The sequence below is a fragment of the Cnephaeus nilssonii genome, assembly GCF_951640355.1.
Source record: "Cnephaeus nilssonii genome assembly, chromosome: 19".
NCBI classification, from domain to species: domain Eukaryota; kingdom Metazoa; phylum Chordata; class Mammalia; order Chiroptera; family Vespertilionidae; genus Cnephaeus; species Cnephaeus nilssonii.
In genome coordinates, this window is record NC_137090.1 from 25,285,307 (window position 1) to 25,305,025 (window position 19,719).

At 50.0% G+C, this 19,719-nt stretch overlaps 1 protein-coding gene across 4 annotated transcripts in view; it reads right to left on the minus strand.

Annotated features, from left to right (window-relative positions):
* MSI2 (musashi RNA binding protein 2) overlaps positions 1-19,719 on the minus strand; it is a 360,515-nt gene that overhangs the window by 235,426 nt on the left and 105,370 nt on the right. For all 4 annotated transcript variants that reach the window (XM_079797212.1, XM_079797211.1, XM_079797213.1 and 1 more), the window contains exon 6: positions 2,532-2,624. In XM_079797212.1, the coding sequence (XP_079653338.1) occupies positions 2,532-2,624 (93 nt within the window). The remainder of the gene's footprint in view (positions 1-2,531; positions 2,625-19,719) is intronic.

Consider the following 19,719-nt stretch of genomic DNA (forward strand, 5'->3'; position numbering starts at 1 on the left):
CTGCCTTTTCGCCTTCCCACACACTGCCCAGAGGCCCGAAGCGGCTGGGGCGGGGTGGAACGCCTGCATCGTCACCTGTGTATGCAAGTTAACCCGCCATCTTTGTTGGGTTAATTTGCATGCTCACTCCTGATTGGCTGGTGGGTGTCGTGAAGGTACGGTCAATTTGCATCTTTCTCTTTTATTGGTGTAGATATTTTTATTGACTTCAGAGATGAAGGGAGAGGGAGAGAGTTAGAAACATCAATGATGAGAGAGAATCACTGATCGGCTACCTCCTACACACCTCCTACTGGGAGAGAATCACTGATCGGCTACCTCCTACACACCTCCTACTAGGGATCAAGCCTGCAACCCAGGCATGTGCCCTGACCAGGAATTGAACTGAGACCTCCTGGTTCATAGGTCAACGCTCAAACACTGAGCCATGCCAGCCGGGCACCTCCCTAGTCATTTAATGAAACACTTGATAAGTTTACCCATCCTGCTGGAATCCACAAATGTTACTTCAAAATTAACTGAACGGCTTCAGACCGGGTGAGGCCCTGGCCAGCAAAGAGTGTGACTGCCTCCCAGACAAGGGGACAAGTGTTCTCAGGGCAGCAATGGTTGCTGCCCTGGGCCTAGCCAAAGCTTGAAGAGCCTCCCACTGCTGGCATATTGGGTCACAACTGTGAGTGTTAATGAAAAAAACAACAGGAAGACAGGAAGAGAAAGGAAAAGAGAAAGAGAAAGAAACCCAGAGCTGGGAATGTGCAGAGATGTGCAAGCACAAGCCTGTCTGGAATATGCTAACAGCCCATCTGGGAAGCATCAACTTCCCTGACACCACAAACAGGCCCATGAGATTCCAAGGCAGGTTACGGCTCGAAAAGCAATCCCACCTCATGTTTGCAAACACTAACCCTGGCCTGTCTGAAAGGCGGAACGGTAGCAAAGAGGCTCACACTCCAGAGCCTTCCATTATGCGAGCTGGACTTGTCTCTTTTAATTATTTCCAAGCTCTTTCCCTAGGCAGGGTGGGGCTGGGCGATGAACACATCCCCCATGGTGCTCTCAATCCGTCTGGAAGAGAAGTATGATAATGCACAGGATCACCCACCACCAACGCACTCAGCTATTCTTCAGAAGCAGCCAGAGTGAACCAGCCCCCGACCGACGCAGCAGACAGTGCCGCGGGGAAGGCGTCGTCCGTGACCGACCTGGAAGGGCAGCTAAGTGCCATTCTGAATGCAAGGCTGGGCTGGAGGAGGCTGGTTTCTCTTTGTTGCATGTTCTCCTATCCATGAAGAAATTGATTAAGACCGGAGACAAAAAAAAAAATCTCCATTTAGAGGCTAAATAGAGGTCAGGGCACTCTTTCCAGACAGCAGCTCACGACTGGACACACCGGGGGACAGGGTCACTGCTGCCCATCGCCTTGGGCAAATGAATAAGCACAGAACCTTCAGACTGCGCAGTGGGCACAGTACCTTTGTGCCACCCAAGACAAGCATGACATCGATCGGAAGGGGTGGAGTGAGGAAGCTTAGGACAGGAGCAGGGCCGTCTCTCGGACACAGCCCTCTGCCGTGTCAGCCCCTCAGCAGGGGCTGGGGGGAGAGGGGGGACACAGACCTGTGCAGAAGGAACCATCTCACACCTGGCTCCCAGGATAATGCCCACAACCACTCACAGATACAGGAAGCAGAAAGCTCAGATACTTGGCCTGCCAGCCTCCTGGGACACAGGGGCCAAAGGGGTCAGTCCCCCACAAGCTGCCCTGCTGGGGCCCTGAGGCAGCGTCCTGAGGCAGCGTCCTGAGGCAGCATGTCATCCTTGGGAAGAGCCCCCTCTCCAAGGCACCGGCTCCCCCACCGACTAGGAAGAGGCTGAATTACATAAACACAGCATCATGGTTCCGCATCCTGTCTGTCTGTCAGACTCCGTCTGTCTGGCACACACACTCTCACACTCCTTTTCCTGACTGATCTGGGACATTCCGTGTTGCTCTCAGCCAGTTCCAGCAGCACAACCCAGGGGGTAACTTTGCTGCTGCCTCCCAGACATTCTGACAGGTACAGGCCCAGCGTCCTTCCCGAGTTTCCTTGGGCACTTGACAGGGAAAGGTTTAGCTGCAAAGGGCCCCAGGGGGCCGCTTCTCTCCACCCGTTATTCAGAAAGGCACAGAGGAAGCCAGCCGCCTCACAGGCTTCCAGCAGCTTCTGCGGGAGCCCCTGCCCTGTGACTCAGGCCCGCATCCCTCCCAGCTTCTGCCTCTGCCAGCTCCGAGCCCCGGCCCCAAGTGGCCAGCCAATGCCGGCATCACCGTGCTCAAAGGCCACTCTGTCTGCTCCTGCAGGCACGTGGGCACCGTGCCAACCACAGGCTGGGCTCCTCCATCTCAGCTTCTGCCGAATTTCACTTCAATCTTGACGGCCAAGTTCAAGGGCACGGCTTTTGAAGGACACAGCTGTGGCAAAGGCAGGGGCCACGGCAGCCACTTCTAAGGACTGATCAGGCGCATCTGGGCACCCCCACGCACCGCTTACCTTGCCAAACTGCTCGAAATATTGCTTTACATCTTCCACCACCGTGTTCGCAGATAACCCGCCTACAAATATTTTCTTCGTTCTTGTGACCATCTGCAAGAAATGACAAGAGGCGGACATGGGTTAACCAGGTTATTTGAAGCAATGCTCGCCAAGACATTGCAACAACCCACTCTCCACATTTCTCTAGGAAGGCAATTTTAGACAGGTTTAGGGTGCAAGAGTGGCCCCGCAGATGTCTCGGGGTGCTGGAGACAGCCTGGAGATCTTGGGCCTCCAGGTCGCAACCCAGAGGCTCGCGTTTCCTATAGGCCCAGAGTGGCTTTCAGGACCCCCTTTGCCACAGTGCACAGCTTCATCCTGACGTACCGGCACAAAGAGAAAAGTCGCGGGTCAAAGCTATTTAAACCTAAGAGACATGAATAAAACAGAACTGCATACCCAAAAATCTGCTGCCTGGAAAGTACCCGTAAAACCTGCCAGTAAGAAAAATCACATACAATTCAAACATGTGTGGACTGTCTACACTCTGCTGTTCTGGGTGGTGGTATATGTCGGCCAACAAGACAGGCACTGGCCTCACACACAAAAACCACCCTCCCAGCTCAGTCCCCAGTCCACCTTCCTTCCTTGATTTCCCGCACTGAGTCAAGCACAACTCATCCCCAGGTCTCCACACCTCTGTCCACCTAAGTCCCTCTCCATGCCTCAGTCTCCCATGGCAAGTTGTGATCATCCTCCAAGATCCAATGACCTTCTCCAGAATTAAAACACCTATATAGTCGCCCCATGCAGAAGTGTTCTTCCTCCTCTGAATTCCCCTAACACTGTGCCATCAGCCTCCCCCAGCACTCACTGCATTCTACCTAGCGCTGAAGGCATCGATAGCCCTGGCTCCCTGACTTCCTCCCCCAGAAGGTGGGCTCCTGATTGCTCCCGGCACCCCCGCAATGCCACGTACAGGTCCAGCCAGGCACATGGAGCCCAGAAATGTCTGGTGGAAGCAAAAGCCAATGTGTGTGGCCACATTTCAGAATCCCACCCGTTCCAAAGCAAAGGAAGAAGGATGCTCAATGACATAAACTATTCAGAGCAGCAGAGACCAGCAATCTTAACCAGCAATGTAAAAAGGAGCCAGGAAGAAAAAAGAAAATAAAGTTTATTCTGAAGCCTGAATTTCGGCTATGTGGGTTTTTCTTTCTAATGTCAAATGAAAAAATTTAAAGACTCCGTGGGTACAGGGTCTTGCCATTTTGGTTGCATGTAATAAAAAGCACAATGTCTTAACTCGGGAGGAGTCCAGGCACAGTATATCCATGTATCAAATCATCAGGCCGTGTGCTGTAAATACCTGACAAAAAAGGCACTGGACACCTGCCTCTGGGTCTCAGTCTGGGTGTGACCCTGGACAGGTCTCACCCTGAGGTCTGGGTTCTGCCCTCTGCACAGTGAAGTCCTGCTCCAGGTCCCAGCTAACTCTGAACGCTCATGAATCTACACGCCTGGGCCACGACGGAGGCGGCTCCCAGGCATCAGGGAGCTCACGCTTCAGCTCAGCGGCTCCCAGAGGGGACGTGAGCCACCACAGCCTGCTGACTGAGCCCAAACGGGAACATCCTTGGGAAATAATGGACTTCCTGCACTATTTTAAGAGGACACTGCCCTAGCAACTTCCTGTCGGCTGTGAGAGCCATGCAGTGGTTTGTACTTGGGTCCAGAGCTGTGATTTACTGTTTTTCGTCTCCTTCAGATGAATGGGGCATAAGATGCGATCACGCACGTGAGGATAGTCTAGGAAGATCCCCCAGGTTCCCACACCACCAAGCCCCAAGAACCTCTTGTTAAGTGGTGCCCCTTACTGTCCATCTCCCTTCTTATCCGTCCCTTAAGTCTCTGGTGGATCACGGTCACCTTTGTGGTGAAACCCCAGCAGGCCCCTTCAGATTCAAATCCCTCCCTATACTCACTAATCTCCAGACTTTACTAACCTAACTTTCCTAATGTATTCATTCAGCAGATATATTAATTGCTAGGTGCTGGACCTTACATTCTAATGTAAGACGGAATTTAATCCACTATAAAATGGAGATAAAATAATTAGACTACCACACAAGGTTCCTATTAGGAATAAATTAACATGTCAAAGTGCCTAGTGGGACACCAGGTAGATACTAAATAAATGGTCACTGTAACTGATTCTAACTCAATGGCTAAATGCATCCTTCACAGCTCAGAATAAATGTGCATCAGAAAGACACCTTATACGGAAAACTTGATAAACTTACCCTCACGGCCCCCTCTCCCACTATCATTTCAAAACATCCTCATGCATCTCTATACGATTTCAGATGAGCAAAGACTCCCAATAGTTTCATTTTAGATTTTTCATTCATAACTAAATATCTATAAAGAAATACTAATGTGATTTAAGAACATGCACAAGTGGAGTGTTCGACTTAAAGAAACTCTGGAGAGGCATTCCGCAAAATGAACCCCATGGTCTCACTTACACATTGTTAAAGCAGGTGGGTATAGAGCAGGCCTTGTTTATATTCCAAATGTGCGCATGGACCCAGAAAATTACACAGTCAGCATGTCTGCATTCCAAATAACGTAAGTCAACAGAATGCTCATTCCCCAGTAACTGGTTAAATGGAAAGGTCCCCTTTTGCACCCTCCACTGTTGCCTCACAGCCGTAAACTTGCCAAGCCTCGGAGTCCTAAACACTGGGGCAGACACCCAGCTATAAATCTACATGGTCCTAAAAAAATATATTTAAAACACTTTTTTTTTTTTCCAAAGAAGGATGAGAAATCCCAGGCCCCAGCCAATGAGACAAAGTATTCAAGTTATTAAAACATCCTCTCCGGGAACCAGCTCAGCTACGGTGATGGATCCCACTCTGCAGCAAACACTAAAAGGAAACTGGTTTAATCAAAGCCTTCCGAACGTGAAAAGGCCGGTGGGAAGATGTGCAACACTTGGTTAGCTGCTCACCGATGTCTGGGCTGCAGGAGAGCGGAGCATAGCTGGGGGCAGCGGGGCTCTGCTGTGACCTCTCCCGCCTGGGGCGCACAAGGAGGAAGGGGAGCGATTTGCTTGGGGAGTCCTGGTGGCACCGCTGCTAAATGGACTGTGCACTGTTTGAGGACTTGCATCCTGGAGAGGGACTCGGGAAGCAGGCAAGGACCCTAGAATCACACATTTTCCCTCCATTCCCCCTGCATCTCCACGGCCGCCAAGGAGGACTGGGCGGGAAGGGGACAAGGCGGGGATGTCGTGTCCAGGTTCTCAGGGGACAAAATGGAGGTCCTCAAATTCTCATCAATATTAGCCAATTTTCTGTGAACGTACGTGTGTGCGTGTGTGTGTGTGTGTGTTTTGGGGGGTAACTCTAATCCCAATACTTGAGTCTTGGCTTCTATTTGCGCCAGGAATCATCTGGTATCCCCAGAACTTTAACCCTCTTCTGATCTTGGACACAGTGAGCAGGACAAGTTACCCACTGCTCCCTGGCTCTACAGCCTTTGCATTATAAAAAAAAAAAAAATCCTCCCCACCCACAATGCAGACAGAGAGCCACCTGTGTCGTCTTCCTGTTAGCCCGCCGGTAACTGTTTCCTAACCCACAGCCTTCACACCGACGCGGCACTTAAGCACACAAGATGGGGGGAAGCCGGCCTGCGTGGCCCCCGGGGTGCACCTGGGTGGAAAGAGCGGCCCATCTGTTCCAGAGAGAGAGCACAGCCCAAAACCCATTAGGAAACCGATCTTAGATTTCCTTGGCTTGGAGTTCTTGGTGGAGGGGTTGCAGAAAACACTTCAGTATGCAAATGCTTCCCACTCTCAGAGACACCAGATACCCACCACGAGCCCTGCACCTCTGGGGGACAGCCTGCCCTCAACAGATGCCCTCCTGTGGCGTAGGGCAGCACTCCGGGAAGTGGTGTGTGTGTGTGTGTGTGTGTGTGTGTGTGTGTGTGTGTACGTGCACACATGTATGTGTGTATGAACGTGTGTGTGTGTGTGTGTGTGTGTTACACATAGGGAAGTGGGGAGTGTTCAGACTCACAACTCAACGCTGCAGTCTTGCATCTAGACCCATAATTTAACTAAACAGCACTGCTCTCTCCACAAACCTCTTGGCTCCACAAAGAAAACCCCAGCACCATTCCAGTTCAGAAAATTGCTGTTTACATGAAAGAACTGGCCGACGCCAGCTGCTAACTGGAATTGCAGAGAACACGCCACCTAGAGCCTCTGACCTGAGAGCTGGCTTTTTCTTTTTCTTTTCTTTTTTTCAAATTCATACATTCCCTTTTTAAAAATGTGTGGCCATCTGAAATGGTCCCTCCGAGAGGGGGCCCTGGTTGTATTTTTATAAAAATAGGATAAAGCAGGTGTGTGTGTGTTCAGTATGGAGTGAAAAGAGAAATTACACTTGAAAATGAGACTGAAGGAGAAAACTTAGCTCCAACAATAGCACTGGCCCCAAAGTATTAATTGTCGCACAAGAAAACAACAGCAAATATTTCTTAACCCTTACAAATGCGTGGAAAGGCAGGAAACAGCTCGGAGGAGCATTAAGTGGGTATGAGAGAGGCCTGGAGAAATTGTCAGCTCTTGCCATCATCATGTTCCTGAAAAGAGTTCAAATTCCCCTGAAACAAATAAGCCATGCTCACTGCCCAGGAACACAGGCTCATTGACCGGTGCTCTCTCATCTCTGGGAACCCCAAGGTGAGAGACCCAGGAAAGATGCTAGAATTCTAGCGCTGGGTGGACCAGACTGTCCACCATCCCATAATGCAGATGGAAAAATCAAGTCCCAGTGGGATGAATCAGGTGATAGTTAAAGCCAAGGCAGAGTGACAGGGGTGAAGTAGGCCGATACCATGTGATTTCATCCCAGATTCTGAATTTGGTGAGCACATGGCTGTCCTGTGTCACTCTGCATTTGAGAATTAAGCCCCATCTTTATGTGGCAAAGTTCTAGCCAGGCTGACTGACGTCACAGCCGTCCTAATTCCACTCCTTAGGGTGTTTCTTCCAAGGGGCCTGTCCTCCAATACACCTAAGTTCTCCTAGTTCCTCTCTCATCCTTCTCTCCTCCCTCTTACGCTGCCACCACCACCACCACAACTACCACCATCACGTCTGAATCCAGTGGCAACACTCACTTAACATACAAAACCAGAATACAGGTCAGGTACAGGGATCTTCTCCAAATGGTTCCAGAATCACAGGTGGGAAAGAGACTATAGCAAGTTGACGACAGTCCCCATCAAAATTCAGGTCCATCTGGAACCTCAGAATGTGATCTTACCTGAAAATAGGATCTTTGCAGATGTAATTAAGTAAAATATCTTGAGATGAAATCACCCTGGATATAGATAGGGTGGGCCTTAAATCCAATGACACGTGTCCTTATGAGAAGAGGAAAGGGGACACAAAGAAGGTCATGTAAAGATGGATACAGAAGCTGGAGTGATGGTCTGCAAAGCAAGGGATGCTAAGAACTGCCAGCAGCTCCCAGAGGTAGGAGAGAGGCTTGGGATGGTGTCGCCCTCAGAGCCTCCAGAAGGCTCTGCCAACACCCTGCATACAGGCTTCTGGACTGCTGAACTGTGGAGAACACATTTCTGTTGTTCCACCACCCAGTGTGGTCATTAGTCACAGCAGCCCTTGGAAACTAACACAGAGACCTACTAGGGAGATCCCCAGGGCACCATGGCCTCGGCCTCCCCTTTTCTTGCTGACAGTGGACTGACAGTCCACATGATTAAACATAGAGTTACTAGATGACCCAACAATTCCGCTCTTAGTATACACCCAAGAGAAACTGAAACATGCGTCTACCCAAAACCTGTTACACACAATCTTCACAGCAGCATTAGAAAAATGGAATGACCCAAATGTCCATCAATGGATAAGTGGAGGCAGCAAATGTGATGCATCTGTACAACGCAGTACTGTTCAGCCACAGAAAGGAATACAGTACTGACACATGCAATACAACAAGGCTGAACCTTGAAAACATTATGCTAAGTGAAAGAAGTCAGTCATAAAAGACCATCCTATCTAATAAAAGGGTAATATGCAAATTAACCATCACTCCGTCACAAAGATGGTGGCGCCCATAGCCACAAGATGGTAGCACCCAGTCCCCCAGTCCTGGGGGGGAGGGAGGAGGCGGCCGCTGAGAGCAGGCAGCCTGAGCAGCCTGGCGGAATGCTTGCTTCGTCGCCACAGTGACGAGGCAAGCGTCCCGCCCCACCCGCGGAGAGCCTCTGGGGGACGAGGGGGCTGGCCCGCAGCCTCCACAGCCAAGCGCAGGCCCGGAGAGGAGACGGCGGGCCTGCCTTCAGCGGGCGGCCTACTGCGCACAATATCGCATGATGGGCTACTAGTGTATTATATGATTCCATTCACAGGACGTTCATAACAGGGAACTCTATGGAGGCAGAAAGCACATTAGTGGGTGATTGGGGCTGGAGGAGAGGGACCGGGTGATGGCTTAAAGGGGGTGATGGGGTTTCTTTTTGAGGTGATGCTCTAAAATTGGCTACAGTGATGGGTGCACACGTCTGTGTATATACTAAAAACCACTGAACTATATACGCTTTAAGTGGGTCAATTATATGGAATGTGAATTATATCTCAATAAAGCGGGGGATTTTTCCTAACGGCCAAAAAGATCCCTAAGTTGAGAGTCTGGATGCAAAAAGGGCTTAAGATAAAGCCAAGTGCGCAAGCCCGTGTGCTCCCCGAGGCTTCATCCGCCAGCTAACTCCACGGGCCTCGATGCACCCACAGTTGACCACTGGGCAAAGGTGAGACAATATCTGATGCTGCCAACTGAAGAAATTAATTTAACTTCAGAGGAAGCTAATTATAAATATAACCCCAAATGTTTCTCAGAGTACTCTCTCCGTGTCTATAGCTATTAGCCAGAGAGCACAAGGGTTCAGACTACAATTTGGCAGTCCCTCTAAATAGCTTTAAAATTGGAAGGAAAAAAAATACCCTTCCTCTATATGGTGCTAGAATATAATTTACACACAATTATCCGACATAGGTTACAGCATTACCTCTGGTTAAAACAACAGTAACTCACCGAAAGGAGAAGGTGATCTTGTAATGAAATGATCAGGCTGCGGCAGCAGGGAGCTCAGACTCCCCACCCTCGTCTCTGAGCACTCTGCCTGGCTCCCTCTGAGGCTAATTTAAAAAATACTACTTCCTCTTACCCTTGGGGGAAAAGTTGCAGCTGGCAAGGCTGACCTGTCCACAGATTGGTATCTGAGAGTAATATCCTAGACTGTGCCACTCGGGCTGGGGCTGGGGGAGGTAACAGAAAAAGGTGCGGAGATGGAGTGTTGCCTTGGAAAGCACAGGAAATTAAGGATCGTGACCCGAGCATCAACTGATACTGAGTGAGGTGGCTGGCTGGCCGTCAGCCCAATCACAGGCACCGAGCTGCTCTGCATCCACAGGTAATGTTCCCATCACTCCACCCTTCTCGGAGCCCACTCCCCAATACTTGCCGCCGATGAGTTGCACTCACTATGAGAAAGGCCCCGAAGACTCTCACCAGTGTCCAACCAATCTGTAGATGCAATTAAAACCCATAACCTTTACAGCAGCAAAATTAAGTAAGCATGCTTCGCTGTTGCTCCATGTGCCAGGAAGCCATGCATTTCTGCCCACGAAAGAGGCGCCTCCTAAGCCCCAGCAAGGGAAAGGCGGCCAAAGCAGATTCTTACTAAACCTCAGGGAGCTGGGGAGGGAGGGCCAGCCAGGAGGGCGGGCTGGTGGGAGCTCAGGTCCTTCCGTCTGTGCCTGCCGCTCCAGCCTCCGGAGCCCCGTGCGCGTAACCCAAAGTGGAATTCTTCTGAAGGCGCAGAGGGTGACTCACGGTGACGGGTAGGGCCCTGGAAATGGTGACACGATGGTCTCGGGCCCCTGGCTAAAGCAAAGGTCCGAGGTGATTCTGCCTTACAGAAATGGTCCAAATGAAAACACAAGTTTAAAATATCTTCTCTCTGTCCACGTGGCTTTGCATTTTCAAGCCCACCTGTGTATCCTGAGACACACTGAATAGCCGACCCTGGCTGGCCCGATGAGGTTAGGTCAAGTCTCTGAACAGTTCTGGGCTTCTCTTTTCACCTTTGAAATATGGGCATAAGACCCTGGTCTTAGTAAAACAGAGAGAGCAAGTGTGAAAGCATTACTCCAAGAACACAGCCCAGAGGAGGCCCCGGTACCCTAAGGAAAACCAACCCGGAGCCTGTGCCTCCACACAAACCTTCCAGAGAGCTTCTCCCCAGCTGGAGTCCCCCCAACGCCCAGGTCCCGGCTCAGAGGTGCCTGAGCCCCTTCTCACGGGCCGGGCCAGGGTCACTGAAGCCAGCCTGTGTGCAGGTTTATGAACACACAGCCATGGTGATGAGTTCAGAGCATCTCTCCTACTTCCCAAACTGCTCTTCTCCTAAAACCTTTCAGGTCACCTGGGTAGCAACTACCAGAGAGATGGTTCCTATGCCAAGGGTGTGTGTTTCAAAGTCTCTTGGAACCTGAACTAAATACCACTCCCTTCCCTGCCACCCTGGAGGGCCTCTGGGTCCTCCATGTGACGCGAGGAAACCTCAAGGGCCGGGCTGAGAAGCCATGTCAGAAAGGATGGGCAGGAGCACAGACCCTTGGTTAAGGAAAACCCAGCGTCACCCAGGAGGTCCACTGTGTCCTGGGGAAGACTGCTCAAGAGATGACTCCTGGAAGCCACCCTCTGGTAAACTGGGAGCCACCTGCGAGATGAGGCCCCTTGTCATCAGCAACAACTGAATGGCTCTTTAAGGAGAGAAAAAAATAAAAACTTTGCTGTAGACAGGCTCTGAAGCCAAGGTGCCCCACCCCCCAAACCCTCCAGTTGATTTCATGAAAAGAACGAAATGGCAGCCTTAACCCTTAGCCTTGATTACCGCCATTAACATATTTTAGATGCACATGGCAATCAGTTCTTGATGAGCCAGTTCTACCTAATCCACGGAGCTCAGCCAGGCTGCAGGTTCACTGACACTCCCGAGGTACAGCGTGCTCAACCCTGCCTGCCCCGCAGAATCACCTGGGGAGTCATTAGAACCTGACACGGGGCCCCACCCTGGGGGAGTCTGCCTCACGGGTCCACGGAGAGGCCCGGGCATCGGGATTGTTTAAACATTTCCCCGAAGATTCTAATGTGCAATCAGGGCTCTATAAGAGGTCGCTTCTGCCATCCTAAGGGAGAAAGGTGGGGGAGATGGAGACCTCTACAAAGCAAAGATTCCTTTTCATTATTATCATAATGAGCAGAGGAGGGGGAAAGCCAAGGAAGAGTGGAGGAGCCTGGGATTGAACCCAAAGCGCTGGGATTGAGTCCCAGCTCAGCCACTGCTCTAGCTGTGTAATATTAGGCGAGTCATGTGTAAAGTGGGGGCAATACCTATATGTCTGTCACAGAGCTGCTGTAAGCATCACAAGAGGTAAGTATATACAAGCACCTGGCACATAGTAGGTGCTCAAAAAAATGTGTGCTGAATCCCAGAAGAGCGAAAATGTTGATCAAGAGGGTAAGAGAAGATAAACCGCAGAGGACTGTGTCTGGTGGCTAGCCATAGGCATTCATTCATTTTCTCATTAAATGGTTTTGAGGACCTACCATGTGCCCCAAGTACTGTGCTAGGCTCTGTGGATGTTAAGTGGAATAAGACCAGGTTTCTGTATCCAAGGTGCTTATGGTCAAGTAAAAAGCTGTGTTATGATAGCCTGGTGGGGTTGAGGGCACAGGGCTGGGCATGACTTCCAGGGGGGCTTGGAGGTCATTAGGAGGCAGCCAGGAAAGGAAGTGAAGAAGAGCCTCCCCAGCAGAGGCTGTGGCATCTTCAATGTTGGCTGAAGGGTTGCGCGTGGATCTGAAAGACCACAGCACAAGGTGTCGACGGGATGCAAGGAGGAGAGGGGCTGGGCAGGGAGGTCATGCCAGGGAGGCAAGGGAAACCTTCACAAGATTTAACCAGGGGAGCAACTCTCCAATTGGGCCATTAAAGAGAAAAGCAGGGACACTGTGGGGGTGCTGTGTCACCTGAATGCTTACATGGTGGCAAGGAGGCACAGGCCAGAGCGGCTACAAAGCATGAACTGGGAAGAAGACACCTATACACCAGTCCTAGTGTGGCCTGGTGTCAGCTCCCCCATGACCAGGCCCCTCCCTGCTCTGCCATTCTACTGTTCCAGAAACATCCACGGGGTGGGCGGGAATGTGGGGGCAGGTGGAGAAGGCATAAGGAAAGATAAGCACATTGCACTCTTGGCGTGGTCGTCTTCGGAAACACTCAGCCATCTGTTAGGTCATAAATTTTATCTGTCAAGAAAAAAGTCAACCCCCTCACCCCCAGCATGTGCTGGTCTGGCGCCCTGCCACCTGCCACAAGTAACTTCCTTTGAGGGAAAAGGAGGGACCCAAAGAAGTGTTTGCAGCGCAAGAGGGAAGCCAAGATAATCACGAGCAATTCTCTCCACCTTTTATTAAATGTCTCATTTCTCAAGAGATGGAAGGTGAATCTTCCTAAATCCAAGAGGGCCTTGAGTCTGGGAAGAGTACCAGATTTGGAAACTGGAGATGAGAGGACCAGGTTCCAATCCCAGCACCTGAAGCTGGGAGGAGAGAGAAAAGAAACCCAGGAACCTCAATTCTGCCACATATATACTAGGTGAACCTGGCAAGTAACTATCTCTGAACTTGAGTTTCTCTCTCTACAAAATGGGATTAAAAGAGCTAATATATGGAATGTGCTCGGCACAGAGCTGGGATAACTGACGCACAAAGTTCCCCTTCTCCCTCCTTACCACAGTCCTTTCCCTGCCTGGGACTTCGCCTCTATCTGTTTGGCTGTGAATGGGGATCAAACCTTCCCTGTCTACCCCACAGACTAAACAACAGAAGGAAATGCACTTGGAAAAGGCAGGTGCTCTGTACATTTAAGGACTAGTTATTACCAATTCTCCCAATTATTATCAATTCCACCTCCCTCAGATTTTTTCCCCGACACCACCCAGAGTCAACCCACTCCCGGCAGTGGTACTGCGCAACCATGGTATTTCAAGGGTTGAAGATGCTCCAGCAAAAATTCTATCTCCATGCAAAGCTGTGTCTTTATCTACCTGAACCTGGGCAGCCCCTTACTCTACGTAACAGATTGTTCCAAATGAGAAAGGTCGTTCTCTAACAAAGATGAAGCTGCCCATGCCTCAGAGGTAGTATTTCTCTGTGACACCAATATCCTAATATGTCTGTGTTCTCCTTGTGCCAGTAACATATTTCTATAAATCGTCACATAAAAGAAAACTTTATTTTCCAGAGGGATCAACGGGGGGGGGGTGGGGGGGGAATGAAACAACAGTTACAATAAAAACATCACCCATCAAGCAGAGCGCAGGCTGCCAGGAACTTTACTAAATGTGTAATGTTACAGATGTTTTATAGCCATGATGTCTGTTCTATTTTAAACACTTGCACTAGGCCACCAAACACGGAAAAGAGAGAAAGGAAAGATATGTTCCCCAACGTGCCCAGCCTGGCTAACTGGTCTGGGCTGGCTGTTTATTGAGGCAAAGAGGTGACTGGGGAGCCGTAGATGTCGGCTGAAACGCGGAGGGCTCGTTTTGTAGTTCACTCTGGAGGGCTGTCGAATCAGCCACACGGCCCCGCCAGCGGCGCCCGGCCTCTCTGAAGGGCACTTCTGCCTGGAAGACCAGGATCTTCTATGGGGAAATTGCCCTGCACCTGGCAATGCTTAATAAAATCTAGTTCCCATCCCTCAAGGAAGAAAAATATGCCCGGTTAAACCTCATTTGTCCAACGACACTCATTCATTCCCACCACAAACATTTGTTCAGTGCCTGCTATGCAAAGGTACTGAGTTAGGGACTCACAGCCCGATCAGCCACAGTCAGGACGCGCCCCCAGAATGGAAACCTGAAAGGGAGGGATGTGATGAGTTCACCCTCCTAGAACGGAAGCCTCCTAAAGTTAAGAACTTTTGTCTATTTTGTTCACCACTGTATTCCTAGCATGTAGAAGAGTGCCTGGCACACAGTAGGCAATCAGTAAGCACGAGCTGAATGAGTGCAGGAATATTTCCTGCTCTGAATGACCAGGATGGTGGATGAGTGAAGGTCCCCAGCCACCCTCCTTGTCTCCTCTCTTTCCCCTTGGGTAATTCCAAGCACTCCTTGTTGCTAAGCTGACATAAGCACCAAGAAGATAAAAGGCCTCGTTCCTAAGAAGAACAGCTGGCCAGAGTTCTGGTCGAGAGCCACAGAGCACACAGACAGCGCTGCAACTGAGAGATCCTGCTGGCCTGGGTCACAAACCCTCCCCTCCCCCTGGGAGAAACACAGCTGGCGGTTTGGGAGAGGCATCTTTACACGCAAAGAGGGACAATTGGTGACTCCTGACAAGCAAACACTGGAAAGGTCTAGGAAAACAGGGAGGGGCCTGAAACCTCTGGCAATCACAGATTCAGGGATAATACCAGGGTCTGCATCAACTGCCCCTGATTCATTCCACTCGACATCAAGCTTGAACGACTACCTAGTCCCCACCGGGATGCAGGAGCCCAAACTAAAAGATTGCGTTCTCTAACCTTAAAGATCTCACAGAGGCCTGACAAAAACACACAATGGCAAAAGTACACAAAATATACAGAGGGAAATGTGATGAACTCTGTCAGGTTAGTCAGAGAAGGTTTCAAATAGGAGATGCCTCCCTGGGGTTTTAAAGGATGAACAGGAGTTTTCCAGGAAGACAAGAAAGAAGGGCAGGCAGTCACAATGGTATGAACTATCGCGTCCATTTCAGGCACTAAGTTTGGCCCAGCCAGAAACCAAGTAGAAAGGAGGGTTTGATGGAAGATATGGAAGGAGGCAAGGGTTCGATCCCATAGAGTCTTGTACACATAACCAAGGAGACTGGACTTCACCCTTTCAATAAGGGGTAAGCGATTTTAAGTGGAGGAATAGCATGACCAGCTTTGTGTTTTAGATAAGTCACTCTGTAGAGACGGGGAGACAGTTAGAAGCTTATCATAATAGTCCAAGATGAAGGGACCCTGAACTAAAGCAAGGATCTTTTGCATAACAAACAGGAAAAGATTTAAGAGAGAGCAGGAGACAAAATTATCAGCACTGGGTAAATGGCCAGAAGCAGAGATGAGGGAAAGGAAGGCGTTTTGAATTTACTGGGTGGCTGAGCCAATGGCGGTGTCACCAACTGAGATAAGGCATGCAGAAGAAGCAGGTATGTGGAGGCATGATAAATGTGTTCGGTTTGGGTATGTTAGATGTGCGGTGCCCGTGGGACAATTTGTGTATTTGTACTTGAGCTCCGGAGAAGGATCAGGACAGGGGACCCAGACTGAATTCACCAATGTCTCGGTGGCCACGAACATCATGGGAGTGGTTCAGGTGGGGGGGTAAAGGAAAAGCAGGGACAAGGACAGGAGGAATCACAATATCTCTGGGAAACCCAAAGCAACAGCCAAAGGAAACAGGAGAGAAGAAAAAAACTGTTTAATCAACTACAGCATATAGCCCCTTGTTCTATGTCCCTTCCCTTGAATTTAGGTAAGCTCCTGACTGCTTCAGCCAATGGAGTATAGCAGAAGGGATGTTGTGCGAATTCCAAGGCTGGGTCATACAAGGTACGGCAGCTTCTAGCTTGTTCTTTAGAACAATCACAGTTGGAACCCTGAGCCACCAAGCTGCCACGTTGTCAGGAAGCCCAGCGTTATATGGAGAGACCCCATGGTGGGCTCCTTTCTTCGAGCCATCCCTGCCCAAGCACCAGGCACACGAGGGAATAAGCTTTCCGATGATTCCAGTCCTCTCCTTTGCCATCAAGTTACCATCAAGATCTCAAGTCTCTCCAGCTGAGGCCCTAAACCTGGTGAAGCAGAAACCAGCTGGGGCTGCTCTGCCCTGTCCGAATTCCTGACCCAGTGATGCCCTGAGCATAATAAGGGCTAAATTTGGGAGCAATTTGTTACAGAGCAATGATAACTGTAACACTAAAGTTAGGGCATTTCAAATGGAAGGGAATGGTGGACAGTGTCCAACAACATAAAGATGTTTAGAAAGGGAAGGAGGAGCCAGGTCTCAGCGTCACTGGATCCAGACCTGAGCCATACACTTTCCATGACCGATCATGGTACTTGCAAGGCCAACATCTACGTGCAGCTCATCAGCGAACTCCACGCTGCCTCATGAGCAAGTCTCCCGGGCAGGCCCACGGGTGCGCCGAGCCCTGGAGTGACTTAGCCGTCTGTGGTTAGTTGTGAGCATTCATTTGGGGGAAAACCTTCCTCTGATGGCAACTGGCACTGAAGATGTGCCCATGAACACAACTGCCCCCTGGCATACCGCCATGTGCTTGCTGTGGTCAATGTTGCTTTTAGAAAAGTAGAAGTCTAAAAAAGTCAGTGTGTTTTTTTCTGGAGAGAAATCAGTATTTCTCCAAGGCAGTGACACCTAATTCATCTAATGCACTTATCACTGTAAATATCAATAGTTCCCAAGCCACCTTAAAACAGGCTGATAAGCAATCTGTTTTAAAAGCCCTTTCTTGCCCTCTGCCAAAGGCACTTAGTTCTCTCTTCCTGTGTGAAATCTGGGCTTTTAATCCTCAGGATACACCTGAAACTATGATCACCTAGCACAGCTGTTCTCCAAGCAGCACCTGCAGCTCAAGGCGACTCACTTCCCATCCAGTCATCATGTCTCTGGGTCTCCAGACTTGCTGGGAAATGTGGCATTCCTCTCCCTGGCCAAAAACCCTGGCCCTCTAAAGAGCTGCTTGGTCTAGCATTCTGTTCCTGTTACTCAGAGGCCCTCGCTCCCCTAAACCTTCTCTGTGTCCCAAAGACGATCCAGTTCAAAGGACTGTGTTAAAACACGGGAACTGAGCCACCTGGGGCCCTACAGAGCCCTCAGTCTGCACAGAGACCTAGAAATGAAATAAGATCCAGGGGTACAATTAGCCCAGGCTTGATCTTATCAGACCTTCTCTTTTGCAAAATTTCATCAAAGAAGATTTGGCTTAGTTTTAAATGTCCCTTAATTAACACAATTTCTAAGCAGCTACTTGGAATGAAACCTTGTGGGAAGAGAAATGAGAGGTAATAACTGGGACCATTGTCCTTGGGGTGGTGACGGAGGGGGCTGACATTTGAAACAGGAAGACAAGACATCAAAAATCAGCAGAGATTTCAAGGTTTCAACCGTTGTTACCGGGTTCCACGCTCCCTCTGCAGCCCTGTTTCCCATTCATCCAACCACTCGGAGCTCCAGCCATGCTGGCAACCTGCTTGCACTTCCACGCCCCAGGCCTTCACTCAGGCTGCTCCTTCCCTAGGATGAGCCTTCTGCCTCTTTGTCCTTCATGAGTCCAAACCTCACACCTCAGTCCAAATGTCCTTGTGCAAATGTCACTAGGCCTTCCATGACCCACCTACTTAACAACTGCAACCCCAGCGCTCCCGGGCAGGCCCACGGGGGGGCCTTCTCCTAACCTACCTGCTCACACACTCTATGATTTACTTGTTTTATTTCTTGTCTGTCTCCCTCCCACCAGAAACTAAGCCTCATGAGGTCAGGAGTTTTGTCTATTTTGTTCACAGACTATATTCCCAGTACCTGGGTCCTAAGTGACAGTCAAGAATTATCTGCTGAGTGAATGAATGAACATGCTATGCCATCTCCCCTCAGTCACCATGAACGACTCCTTTCTCTGCACCGGCACGGGAAGTGAACTGCCCCTGAACAGCGGCACTTTATTTCATTCTGCTTCCCATTATCACTCGATATTTACCTATGAGATTCAAGTCCCTTTGCAGGAAGAGACCATGTTTATTCATCTTTGTATCCCCCAAAGCATTGGTGGTGCTCAAGTATACAATCTACTGAATCTAACTTAACAATCAAATTGCATGGAAAATAGGCAAAGAACACACAGCTAATAGAACGATATACCCAGGTGATTCCCGCTGCCTTCCTCGTCCCTTGTGAGGCTTGTCGTGTGTGCGGAGCACAGAGCAAGGGCTTCTGAAAACATCAAGATAAGTAAGACACACGTGTGCAGTGTCCCAAGAGACAGCTACCAGCCACCTGTAGCCACTTAAACTTAAGTTGTTATTAACAATTCAGTTCCAGTTGCATTAGTCCCACTTCAAATGCTCATTCACCACATGGCCAGACAGCACAGAATATCTCCTTTGTCCCAGGAGGTTCTAACGGACAGCAGCGACATCGACAGTCCTGGCCCTCCACATCGAACCTTGCTTCTAGTGGGGCACATGGGACAGGAACAGGAAGGACCAGGAGAACCGATCTGTTAGCCCAGTGGTCGGCAAACCGCGGCTCGCGAGCCACATGTGGATCTTTGGCCCCTTGAGTGTGGCTCTTCCACAAAATACCACGGCCTGGGCGAGTCTATTTTGAAGAAGTGGCGTTAGAAGAAGTTTAAGTTTAAAAAATTTGGCTCTCAAAAGAAATTTCAATCGTTGTACTGTTGATATTTGGCTCTGTTGACTAATGAGTTTGCCGACCACTGTGTTAGCCAATAATAAAGGAAGCAGCAAAGGACTGGGGGCTGAAAGGAGACAGGTGTCACCACCTGGGGGAAAGACAGCAGCAGGACTGGCTTCCAGGCCAAGGTAGAGCTATTTGAGAGGACCCTCTAAAAACGGGTGGGTTTTCTAGGTAAAAGAAAAGGGGGGTTATTCCAAACCTGGAGAGGACAGAGTCCCACACAGAGGGACTTGGGGGCAGGCTCCCTGGAGCTCAGGCCCATGGGGACCTGTATGACAGGAGGCTGGAATTCCACGGTAGCACCCCAGGAGCCTTGAGCAGGGGGCATGAGCGTCCGGAGTGGAGGGAAGCCAGAGAGAAAGCCACAGTGGAAACAGATGAGAGGTTCTGATGGACGATGGCAGCATGACTGGAAATGAGGTAACAGGCACCTGGCAGTAGCAGGTATGGGACCAGCAACCAATTAACCTTGGGACGACAGAATGCTCAAATCCAAAGGATCCCGGGGCGCTCACAAAAGCAGCATCCCCCTTAGATTTTAAGCAACTAGAAGGCAAAACCCAT